This window comes from Esox lucius, chromosome 4 (genome assembly GCF_011004845.1).
Source record: "Esox lucius isolate fEsoLuc1 chromosome 4, fEsoLuc1.pri, whole genome shotgun sequence".
Lineage (NCBI taxonomy): Eukaryota > Metazoa > Chordata > Actinopteri > Esociformes > Esocidae > Esox > Esox lucius.
Window position 1 is genome coordinate 20,071,328 of NC_047572.1, and position 12,292 is coordinate 20,083,619.

Sequence of the window (12,292 nt, forward strand, 5' to 3'; positions counted from 1 at the left end):
GTGAGATTTACTTCCTTTCTCTGCTCTCCGTTAATTACACCTGGTTACGCCTCAGCAACTGTTTGCACACAAGTCACTTATCTATCCAGAGACTCTGGCTCCCATGCAGAGAGAAAATAAAACAAGTCTCTGCAGATTGTACTCTAATGGGCCCTTGTGTTCCAATACAAATCTGACAAAATTAATTAAGGGTGGAGAGAAAATAGGCAAAGTTAAATCCTTTTCGAATGGCTGTGTGAATAGCACTTTGACCTTCGTGGATGCTGAGACACACTGTTTTATTTGCAAATCAATTCTGCGTTTAATAGCCTGGATATAATTTGAATGTAAAGGGCACTGAGTTCTGATGAACTGAAAATGTATTTCTTTCGTGTGCAACATATAGGTTAACTTTCTGTTGAACTTTGATCTTTACAGCAGACACAGATTGGCTCCATGTTTACGTTATCTATCAGCATGAAGAGGGACACACAGGTCACCGTGTGACAAGCCACTGTGAATGGAGATGCTGGGTGGGCTTTGGTGCAGGGGGCGGTATTGACGTGGAGTCGGGTATGTTCATTGATGCCCTTGTATGGCTGAGGGGGCTGGAGTGTGTTCAGTGCCAGCCATTGAAGCGTCAGTGTGACGACTAACCTCCGGTCACAAGCCCGTGCAGCCTCTCCAGTGCCTCAGGCAATGGAAGCGCTGTAGACGTCATGGCAACCAGTGGAGGACTACGCACTTCCCCTCACGGTGCGGGCAGGCGGCTGAGTTATGTGGGCCTGTCAAACATGGGAACCCTCCGGGAGGGTGACGATGTCAAATAACAGTTGCCGGGCAACCGGCAGTATGGCCGTCAGAGTGAGTTATGACGGCCGGTGAGGTGAGGCAGCGATGAGTTCGTCGGAGAGAGAGAACGCCGCCGCGTGGAGTCAGAGCACTGCCCCTGACGACAGCGGGGGGGGGAGGCGTAGAGGCAGGAGTGACTCGTGGCTATGACTCAGGAGTCAGTCAGACTTACAGGAGAGGAGCTGTGCACTGGGAGTTTCCAGACACTCTCACTCTGAACTGCTGCCACTTTAGCAAGCATCTCAAGTTCGCTCACTCACTCGTTAGCTGGAGCGTCAAAAGACCACATTTTTTGAAAGATCGGAATGTCTATATGAAGTGCCTTATGAATGATACTCGTCATCCTCTGGAAATGAGCCAATAAAACCGACAAGCCCCCTGGATCACTCTTGAGTGCATGTCTTAAACATACGGAATGTTCTCTTCGCTCCTGAAGTGCTAACTCATCTTTGTAAGGTTATTTTCTCTTGCATGGCGTCAGGTTCAATGTTCTCCTTCATACTGAGGCAACGATTGATCACATTCTGTTCATTCATCCACATCGGCTACAGATAACTGATTACATTGTCAGCTAGATGTATCCTTATTGATTTCAATAATACATTATAAATTGGATTAGATAGGCATATGGGCACGCATCTAGTTTACCAGCATAATGTCATTATTACATTCTAGTGCTGTTTATTTTCTATTATATTTTTTGGGGGGGGGTTTTGTTGCTGCATCGAACATTCCAGTGGTTGTTGCTCTTCCGTGTTTTATTACATGTGACATAAGGGTGTTAAAATAATCTGGAACAGCAGCCAGATCCAGGGGATGGATGCATTCATTAACCAGCACATGGTTGGCTCTGCACTGTAGATGTCCTGTTTAGACACTGTGTTCTGCTAGCAAACACACCAGCCAGGCCCAGCGTGAATAATGACAGGTACTTCTCCCTGCGTGACATAGTCTGCCACAATCAATCGGCTGCTGCCCGCCTTCCCTCGCTCTCACTCTCTTTTTCTCCGTCTTTTTTCCTTCTTTCTTTCTCTCTCTCCCTCTCTCTTTCGACAGAAAATAACAAGGGGGAAAGAAAGCCTGTTCTGTTCTGGGTGGGCCTCTCAGCACTGCTGCCTTTCAAACCTCTGTTGTTGTGACAGGCTGGGTCTCTTACTGTGACCAATGGCTATTGATCGTATTATTCAAAGGCCTGTAGTGTACATTACGCTCTCATATCAACTGAAGACATTAATAACCCATGATCATTTACACCCAGATTTCTTCATAACCAAATGGATCTTTTTAATCTGTAATATCTTGAGTTGAATTCAATTTAGTATACTGTTTTTAAAGGTTTGCACCAACATTCTGCACAATTTCGTGTTCCATGTTGAATGAGTCAACTAAATAAAATAAAATTAATCAAGATGGGAAGGCTACAGGAAAATGATCCAAACCGATTACAAAGTGAAATTATGGCTGTGTGTGTGTGTGTGTCTGTTTATGTGTGTGGTATATATTATAAATAGCAAGGCTGTATTCTCCTTCAGTGTTGCTGATTAACAGGAAAGCTGCAGATTCATCATAACCTGCGGGAAATTTCCACCCCGATAGCACAATGCACTGCCATCTAAAAGGCAATACTTCATATATAACATTACTGCCGTGGTGGCAGAGTCACCGCCCTGGCACCTCATCTGTCTACATATGCCCTGCTCTCCCCTCGTTTCCCTCTCGCCAGCCCGCGGGGTGACCCTGCTGATTTTATTCGCTTCGTAGAGAGACACAGATAGAGAGAAAGAGAGGCTAAGCCAAGCCAACATTTATGAGGAAATGAACTATATACACCAGTGGGATTATAAACAACTGACTTCAGTAAATGACCTGATCTCTAAACTTGGCTTTCCGCACACACTTTCCTCAGTTTATTAAGATGTAATAATGACATTTAATGAACTGAACAGGGACGATAATGGGATGAAGAGAGTGATATAAAAAGGCTTGTAATGTTGGAGAGATGGATAGGTTTTGTCCATAATACACCTTTACACATTTGGCTGAGAGACAGACTTCAGAACGGTTTATGATGTAACTAAGTCCATTGACAGGGGCAGTTGAACTATGGTGACACATGACATGAGAAACCAGTGTTTATAACTTATGGTAGGCTACTTCACAGACTAAACCACAGGAGGATAACCTGGACTCAGAGTGTGGTTTGATAAGATAGTCAGCTTAGAATATTATTCCTGTCTCTATTTATTTAAATACACACAGGTTTTAACCAGTGGTCTGTCCTGCCATCATAGAGTACACTAAACACTAAACAGTTGGTGATCCTTGTTTCGCTGTGTTTGGATAGTCTTGTTTGGTTTGGGAGCCATGCTTGGCTGCTTTTAATACATTTAATTTGCAGCTCAAAGCCTTGCAAGGGTACAGCCAGCTCCCCACTGCCCTGACTGAATCTCACACAAATGAAGGGATTGTGTGTTTCCCAGAAGGCAATCATTTCACATTCTTGGGGGGGACATAAGCTTAAGAGGAATTTAGTGAAATGTCAGAGTATGTGAGATTGTAATAACATTATCCAAGGTTGTACTGAGAATACAGTTGAAAAACTTGACAAGGATTTCTCAAAAAAAAGTCTGATGATTTCCACTGATGTCCCTTAAGTGCACAGTAGAAAACAATGGAAGTATATCAGCAGCTCGTATCTTCAACTTTATTGCTTGTCATCCATCGTGACCAAGGGTGGGCCAGCAGGCAAAATGTCCTCAACGCATCTTCACTGTCTGGTATCCTCCGGTTCAGAAGGCATTTCCACAGGCAACATGGGATGCATAGCCTACAGCCCTGCAATTGGGCCACCATCAGTGAAGAAACATGGAAAGTCAGTAGATGTTATTTGAATGAAGTCAAGCACTTGCTAGCATAAGCTTGTATTAGCTGGCTTGTTGACAATCTATCACTTTACAAGCATGAACCAAACTCACCATGTTAAGACTTCATTTAAAGTAATTTGAAGGAAAACCGGGACTGTAATGCATTATGAGCAAGCTCAAGTGGTCTGTGGGTGTGTGAGTGTAAGAGTGGGAGTGTTTCTGTGACTCTGTCACGTAAACACGCGCAAACAATCTGAGGGGACCAGATGTACACATTTTCCAGAGATAGTCCCAGGTTTTGGGCTTCTCCCCAGGTTGGTTCTTAGAAAGAAAAATGTAGGATATTTCAGTAATCACGCACTTTAGTATTGCCTCTAAAAACGTACTTTCAAAAACTCACCAGTTTCAGAAATCGGGCACATTTGCCTACGTGTGTCTGCTCTTTGATGCCGACTGACCAGGGCTCAGCTTCACACAGACGTCAAAGGCCTCACTTTCTGATGGTTGGTTGAGCCCTGTACAGCAGAGCAGGCTTGGCCCACACAGGCTGCTCCAGGCAGACAGGCATGGGGATCACAGCCAGACGGGCCCCAAGACCCAGAACCAGACCCAGCACAATTAAACAGGAGGTTAAGGACCCTATTACTACTCCTTTTTTTTATCTCCTCATTAATATTCATGAGCCTTGGGTTGCCTCTGAGCGGCCATAATTACAGACGCCTGGCAGACGCCTTCTTGAGTCGCCTGTAGATATGCAGTCAGTATGGGTGTCGCTTGTTTTGTGTGTTTAGAGAAGCGATGTGTGAAAGTGTATAGGAGTGTGTGGCATGTACAGTATGTTTTGTGTGTGTGTGTGCGGTGTGTATGTGTGTATGTGTGTATGTGTGTGTATGTCTGTGGTGTATATATCATATGGCTGACTTGACTAATATCTCTCCCCACAGGAGATGACCCACTCCTGGCCTCCTCCCCTGACTGCCATCCACACTCCTGGCAAGGCTGAGCAGACCAAATTCCCCTTACCCTCCAAGGTGAGTCCTGAAGCATACGGCCGCCATTATGTCATACAATGTGACACTCTGCACAATGTTAGTCAAATGTCTTATGAATATAAGTAACAAGCGGATGTAATGTATAAAATGTTGATTACTGAGCGTGAAATAGTAAAACCCTAAATTGAGTTCACTATGATGTGGTTTTGAGAGGAGGACCCTAGAATCCACCAAAAATGTCCAGCTAACCAATTGCAATCTTCTGCTACTTACTTTAAACTGCACACTGTGACAAATTATATCCATGAATTCACCAGACTTGGAGTAAGCAGGGAATTATAAAAACATCTAGGTGAAACCTGTAAATTCTAACAGAATGGCGCACTTACTCTCCAAGCTGTATATCTTAAAACAGGGCTAATAATGTCTGCACGGTTTTGGACGCCTCTGACTAGTTCAGCTGGCTTAGGAGTTGTATAGACTACAACAGTTGTCAGGAAAACAATTGAATTTAAATAACATCACCATAAAGTGTCTTTACACATCTACATAGTTTTATCGAGATGAATGGAACTTGTGGCAAAACTTGCGCTGTCGATACATATTTACTGTGGAACCATGTGATAATCTAAATTGTCGCACATCACCTTCATGGGACAATCTACTGACAGATACTCCCCAACGGTTTCTGAAGTCTAAAGATAATGCTCGCTCAGTGTGTAGGTTTGACAGGTGCACCAAAATTTCAATCTGTCATTCCACCCTTCACAGTCTTTTAAAGCAAATTAGAGGAAGAAATGTTCTCTAAAAATACAGTAGCTGTGTCAGACTGGGAGGACATTCATACCTGCTCCATCAACTTCAGACTTGTCTTGTACAATTCCAGATTGTGCATAGAGCGCGCTACTCAAAGTGTGTGGAAGGTGGGTGGAATAGACCAGGAAAAAGGCAGTGATGTGGGTTTGGGATCTAGGAGAACTGGGTCATTACAGGATGGGGGTGTTGATGGAAAATGCAGCGAGGGGCTGGGTGTATTTTGCAAATATATTCTTACCATTACTATATCTCTGTTTATGTATACTTCTTTATAAATTACACAGAAAAAGATTCATTCTAATAGGTCCACTGTTATTTGTAGGTTTTCAATCCACCTGGTTAAGGAATATGATTTGAAAGCGAGTCAATTAAACAAGTAGGGCGCTTTTGAGGCCTTCACTAGTCTTTCATAGTTTTTCCGTTATAGGTGAAGGAGACCTGTTAACAGATACATTACATTACATTACAGATACAGAGAAAAATATCAGACATCACTCTCTGAGGGAACATGGGACACTTTTCCGAAAGATACTCCCCGCGGCTACTGAGCTCTAAAGACGATGTCTCACTCAATGTGTACTGGAGCGGAATGAGCAGTGACATAAGCAGTCTGGTTCTGTAGGTCCTTCCAGCTCCATGAACAGAATCTGAAAAATGTATTTCTTATAATTGGAAAGAAACTAAAAACTTTTTCAAAGCAAATATTCATGATTTGGGGACTTGGAAAAACATCTAATTTTGAAATTAATCCGTAGGGATTATTCTGTAAAATGTTCTGATATTAATATTGTCAGTAGTACAGTTATCATAATGGCCTGTGAGCATTCTGAACGGCTACTGTCCTTGTCAAGAGGATCGTTTCCTACTGTCACTTTGTTTGGTAAGCAGTAATCACATGATCTGTGTGTCAGTGGGAATGGAAACAAATCCAGTAGAAGAAGTATTAAATTGGATCCAGGGCTGTTGTCCTACTAAGAGCCTGTCAGACTCTGTCACAGTAAAGGACCAGTGAGACACCCAGGGCACCAGGAAGTGAGAGATGGAGTCTCTATCTCAAATGGCACCCTGTTTCCTACATAGTGTACTATGTTTGACTATGGCCCCAGGAAAGGGAATAGGGTGTGGTTTGGCCCCCTTGTCATTGCTATTAGCTGGATAGTTACTGTAGGACTTAATTTGGCTGGCTGCATGTGCTGGCTTTACTTTTTGAGGAGGAACTCCTGTCAGCTCACTTTAACCACACAGTGATAGTGTGTGATTTAGCCCCAGTATAATCCATTGTCCTTCAGCTTATTCCCATTGTCCTTCAGTCTATTCCTCCTCTTCTCCGCTAGCTCCCAGTGTCTGTCCTAGGCTTCACTTTCTCTTCCTCTCTCTCCAGCCTCAAATCCCCCGACGCCTCATTTTGCTGCTAAAGCCCTCTTATTTGTGTCTTAATAGGACATGGTCTGAATCTCATAGCTTGACCCAGCTGACATTCCTAATAATAAGCCTGTGTCTATAAATCCTGATTTAATGGTGCCATCTTTTAACTAAGACATTTTGCTGCCTACTCAGCCCACTCACCACACACTGAAACATGATTTGTGTGCTCTGTCTAATTGTATTAGTGTAAAATCAATTAAATCCATCAGCTGAGCTATTTCCCTCCCATTTATACTCCTGTATCACCTCAGCGTGTGCTAATGTGTTTTACGCACACTTGTTTTCTCTGTCTCACCCTGTCCCTCCCTCCCTCCCTCCCTCCCTGCTCAGGAGTCACAACACTTACCCTCAGGATACACTGGACAAAGTAAGCCTGCTTTACATTTTTCCTGCACACACGTTCCGATTGAATCTGTCTAACATGATGTTAATAGATGGGAGGCCATTTTGCCACGTAACAACTGGAGCACTGTCCATTTAAACAGAAATGTTATGCTGTGTGACATTGCACAAAAGCTAAATTGATAATAAGCTCACTTTTGGTCAGGGTTTAATCAAAAACAGCACTCTGACATTTAAATGGAAATTATTTTGCAGAGCTGTGCAATGTTCCCGGTAACAAGCCTGCAACCAAGTCTGTGCCACAGAAGTCGTGAGTATTCATTTGATTAATTATTTTGAAAAAGCCTCGGGGGAGAAATGCCGCCATGGTTTCAGCTTTGTTCCCCTGCAAAACAAGTCCCTGTGAAAAGCCTGCAGAATTCCCAGCTGAGAGAAGCATTCTTCACAAACAAACAGAGCAGCTGGCATTCTCTCTCTCTCTCTCTGTCTCTCTCTGTCTCTCTACCTCTCTCTGTTAACCCTTCCATGGCCCACCTCTCTCCTGCTCCCCGGCACTCCACAACAGCACAGTACTGACAACACCGCCTGTCCCTCCCCCGTCACGCAAGACCTGGCCTATACTGTTTGGTGTCAAACAGGCCCAGTGGAGGGCTGACGGTAACGGCTGGAAGTGTCACAGCTTACAAAAGGATATAGGGAGGTGGGTTTGTGTTTTCAGCGTTAAAGAGAGGCATAGTATTGTGGGGTTTGTAGTGATTGAACACCAATGCATTTATTTAATTCAGTCTCTCCTGAGTAGAATTGTGTGATGATCAGACTTCAAAGTGTGAACAAATTGAAACCATTTTATTTGAAGACTTGATGATGAAAAAGAGGGGGCTGCTCTTGCTGTTCTTGCTGCAAGCGTTCTATTTTCAATTCTCTCCGATGTTGCATAGTGCCCCCCCCCCCCACCCCAATACAACACAAGATGCCGGTTTTGTTTCGTTCAATGGCACTGCTCTTATTGGAGAAGTCTTCAATGATTCAACCAGTCCAAATGTTAAGAGGGAGAAAGCCCAAGGCAAGAGCATTTTGGTCAATACCAGCTTTGTTTGGTGGAGCTGAATGCATTGACTTCAACTTAAGCAGGATATCTTTCTTCCCCGGCTACTAACATAGAAAATACAGTGTAAGCACAAGTGATCGGCCGTATTAGTGTTTACACTAAAACACTCACACCGCGGTAGCTGTGACAAACATGTCTGCGTTATGTTACGGTGCTCAAGGCCGGGAATGCTGTTTAAACACAAGGTATATTATCCAGCTATGGTGTCAGTGCTCCCTCAGTCCCCGCGCACCTTTATTTGACTAGGAATGCAGAGATGCTCTATGAGGAGATAAGGGAGCTCATGAATAATGGAATCAGTTAAAAGGACAGCATTTCATAAAAAGAAAACATTTAAGGGGAAATAGAATACACAGTGGCTTAAGGGCTTCTCTCTGTAGCAGACCTTGTCTTCTTTGGAGTACCCGTGTCTGCCTCTGACAGCTGTCAGCTTACTGGGCGGTGGTCCACAGACGTCGGATGAGTCGTGCCTCCTGACCAGAACCCGAAATAGTGAGTTGGGATGATGTCACATTGTCTAAATGTCCAGTCTACAGTGAGATCAGTTTTGGCGTTGTTTCTAGGTTTAAAAGTGTCACGGCTGTCATTGTGGTCAGGATAGGAATGTGGCCATGAAGTCACCAACCTCACATCACAATCAGGTGTCTGTGTTCTCATCTTCCCAGGAGGAGCCAGGACACATTGCAATGATTGCAGCATGGTTAGCTAGTGAAGCTTTACTTCACAAAGTGGCATGTTGAATTAACATTATGTCCATGTAGGTCCTAAACCCTGTGGGAGTGATGCTAGCCCTTGCTTCCATCTGATTGGCTTCCAGTGATGTCTCTGTGTTCCACAGTATTTATATCACATGGCCCTCTGCAGACCTATATAAAGTCAGGAAGTCATCATAGTGGAATTCATCTCCTACCATTAGTCATGCCCGGTGGAGTGGAGTGACAGAGGGAGAGGGGGAGAGAGAGGGGGAGACAGAAGGAGAAAGAGGGAATGAGAAAGAGAGGCTGCTTGCTTGCCTAGGAAAAGGTTGCCTGTGGCCTAGAGGGCTGCCAAGACAGGACGCTGAGGCTCTAGTCTCTAATGTTTGGACGAAAGCTACAGCACAGCCCCCCTCTGACCATACAAGCCCCACAACACCCTCCGTCAACCCCCCCCCCCCCACACACACACACACACACACACACACATACACACAAACACACCATGGACCCACACACACACACAAACACACCATGGACCCACATACACACACACACACACACAAACACACCATGGACCCACATACACACACACACACACACACACAAATACACCATGGACCACTGCCATGGCAACAACCACCACTCACAGTTTTACCAAAGACCCCATGTAAAATAAAATAAAAATCACTGTTTCCCTTTTCATGCTTTTTTCCAGAAATTGCATTCGGTTCTATAACATATTAGTAGATGACATTGATTTATTGTTTGTTTGATTGCCACTGTGCCTTATGTGTTCTTGGTTCTATCCCTCAAAAGATAAATGTTTACAGTGAATTCATGACCACATTATTTATGTAAGTATCATTAATTGTGAATTACGCTAGGAAGCTAGTTATACGTGACTAACACAGGGGAGTTTATTTTAAACGGCAGTCAGATGGCTTGTACAGGGTATAAAATACAGTAGAGGCTCTCAATCAGGCAGGGGAGGAAAAGGTGTCTGTCACAAACGTTCAGGCAGCCTCTTGATGTGACACTCCAGTCAGCTTTCTCTCTCATGTTGTCAGAAACCGAGTGGGAGATGGCTCACGGCCAATCTAAATAATCCATTGCTCAAAAAAGATAGGCTTCAGAGGACGGCTGGGGCCGTGAAAGCGCTCTGTGTGTTTAGAGGGGCCAGATAGAGCCCCTACTGTAAATCACAGGCTGGTCTGACAGAAAGCTGGAAGGAGGGAGCAGTCGAGGGGAGGAGGAACTCAGTAAACTCTCCCTTAGATCCCTGGATCTCAGTTTCAATCTCCGGTTCCTCCTCCATAGCACAGTACACCCTAATTCCTTAGACCCTAATATTCCATATGCATTTTAACATACGTGAACCTCTTGTCGCTACGCGCCCTTTTATCTGGCTGACTTATTCCTGTGCGTCCTACTGCTCAGACCTCAGTGTGTTACTGTATGCACACGCGCTGCCGGAGTGTGATGTAGGAAGTGTTGATAGCCCTCTCTCAGCTGACTGGCTCCTCAGACAAGTGCTCTAAGTGACAGATCTAGAACACAATGCAGCGTCTCAGGGCAGGAGCACAGTGGATGACAGACACTTTGCACGTGAGCGCTGCAAAAGGGCGCGCGCGCACACGCACAAACACACTTGTCCCAGGGAAGTGCACAGCATCTCTATTTACTTCCATCCATCCGAGTGCAATTCCGTGTACCTCAGAACTGATTGACAAAATAACACAGGGAGGGATTGAATGCTTATTGAAAAGCAGACTCATTTTAAGGCCCCCATAGTAATTGCATTTGCAGGCTTTCACTCCCAAGGGAATATGGAATAGGCATGTGCAAGGAATGTTTAGGAGAAACGTTCTCCTCCCATGCCTCTAAGAAACTTAACAAGCCTAATGTATCTGTTCTGCTCCCAGCCGCCCCCTTACTCTTGTCTAACACAGCAACACAGAAGGGCCCCTGCCAGAACATTACCCAGAACAAGCCCTTTCATCGTCAAAACAATTACCACCCACCCAAATATAATGGTAGATCACATCTAATATATGTGTGTGTCTCCTGGCAGTACGTTACCATGGAGTTAGTTACCGGCTACAGTGGATCTAGACAGTCGAAGCACTCTGCGACGACAGCTATCCCCCAGTGCAGTGGCACATCCCTGAGTGTACAGTACCACACTCAATCCCGCCCCTATCCCAGCCTCCAGGGGCTCTCTGAGCAGGGTGGGATTTCCTCCCAGGCTCCCCTGCTGAGTGGTGAGATGCCTCCCTGGCGCTCAGGGAGAGAGGGGCTGCTATTGTGAGGCTGTCAGCCCACGTAACTAAACGGGCAAGTGTGGGGGGCCGATGCTTAACAAATGGGGCCTCCGCGTCAGACTGAAAACCCAGAAGGGTCACAGTTAAATGTCAATTTGGCAGCCCCAGCGATCCATTTAAAAATAACTTGAGAGGAAGCGGAGGAATAATAACAGTAATAAAGCGGGCAGGTCCAGGGCAGGTTGTTGGCGTGGGGAGGGGTGTTGCACCGTGGAGGAGGGCGCAATTATGTATCAGTGACACATTGACACATACTATACTTTGCGATAAACAGTTTAATTTTGTGTTCAGGAGAAAAGTCAACAACAGGACATTGGTGATTACACATGTTTAGAATGTGATTCTGGAGGGTTTCTGACAGCCCAGCATTTACTACATGCCTGTAGGATTTACTGACGAATTGTGTTGGCTTTTTTTTTTTTCAACTGATGTCAGTCAGGCATGCTAAATTCACATATCATTTTAATTTAGTAATGCTATAGCACTTTTTTGGAGCCATTGGGAGTTTGAATATACATATGGTATTACTTAATGTGAAGAGCATTAAATAATATATGAAATGTGATTTAATACCTCAGTATTTCAGCATGTGCTTATTGAGTTATTCAGCAGTGTATACCAAACTAGGGATTGCGGCCAAACGTGGGATTGCGTTATTTAAAAATTGTGTTGTAAAGGAAACCGGAAACATTTTTCTTTGGTTCAAAGAAACAGGGTTATCTGAGGAAACTCAAGTTGCTACTAAACACTGTTGTAATAAACGGAGTGGCTATTTTCACATGAGTGCATATTTTCTTTTCCTCAAACATGTGTCTAACTTTTTAATGACTACTCTACAAAATATTATGACTTTTCCCCAGAACCTCTTAAAACAGTGTGGACTGCAAAGGCCGGT

The 12,292-nt window shown here is 44.4% G+C and overlaps 1 protein-coding gene across 4 annotated transcripts in view; it reads left to right on the forward strand.

Moving 5' to 3' along the window:
- aff2 (AF4/FMR2 family, member 2) overlaps positions 1 to 12,292 on the forward strand; it is a 176,930-nt gene that overhangs the window by 97,390 nt on the left and 67,248 nt on the right. For all 4 annotated transcript variants that reach the window (XM_010899611.4, XM_020046169.3, XM_020046171.3 and 1 more), the window contains 3 exons: positions 4,640 to 4,726; positions 7,259 to 7,295; positions 7,526 to 7,580. In XM_010899611.4, the coding sequence (XP_010897913.1) occupies positions 4,640 to 4,726; positions 7,259 to 7,295; positions 7,526 to 7,580 (179 nt within the window). The remainder of the gene's footprint in view (positions 1 to 4,639; positions 4,727 to 7,258; positions 7,296 to 7,525; positions 7,581 to 12,292) is intronic.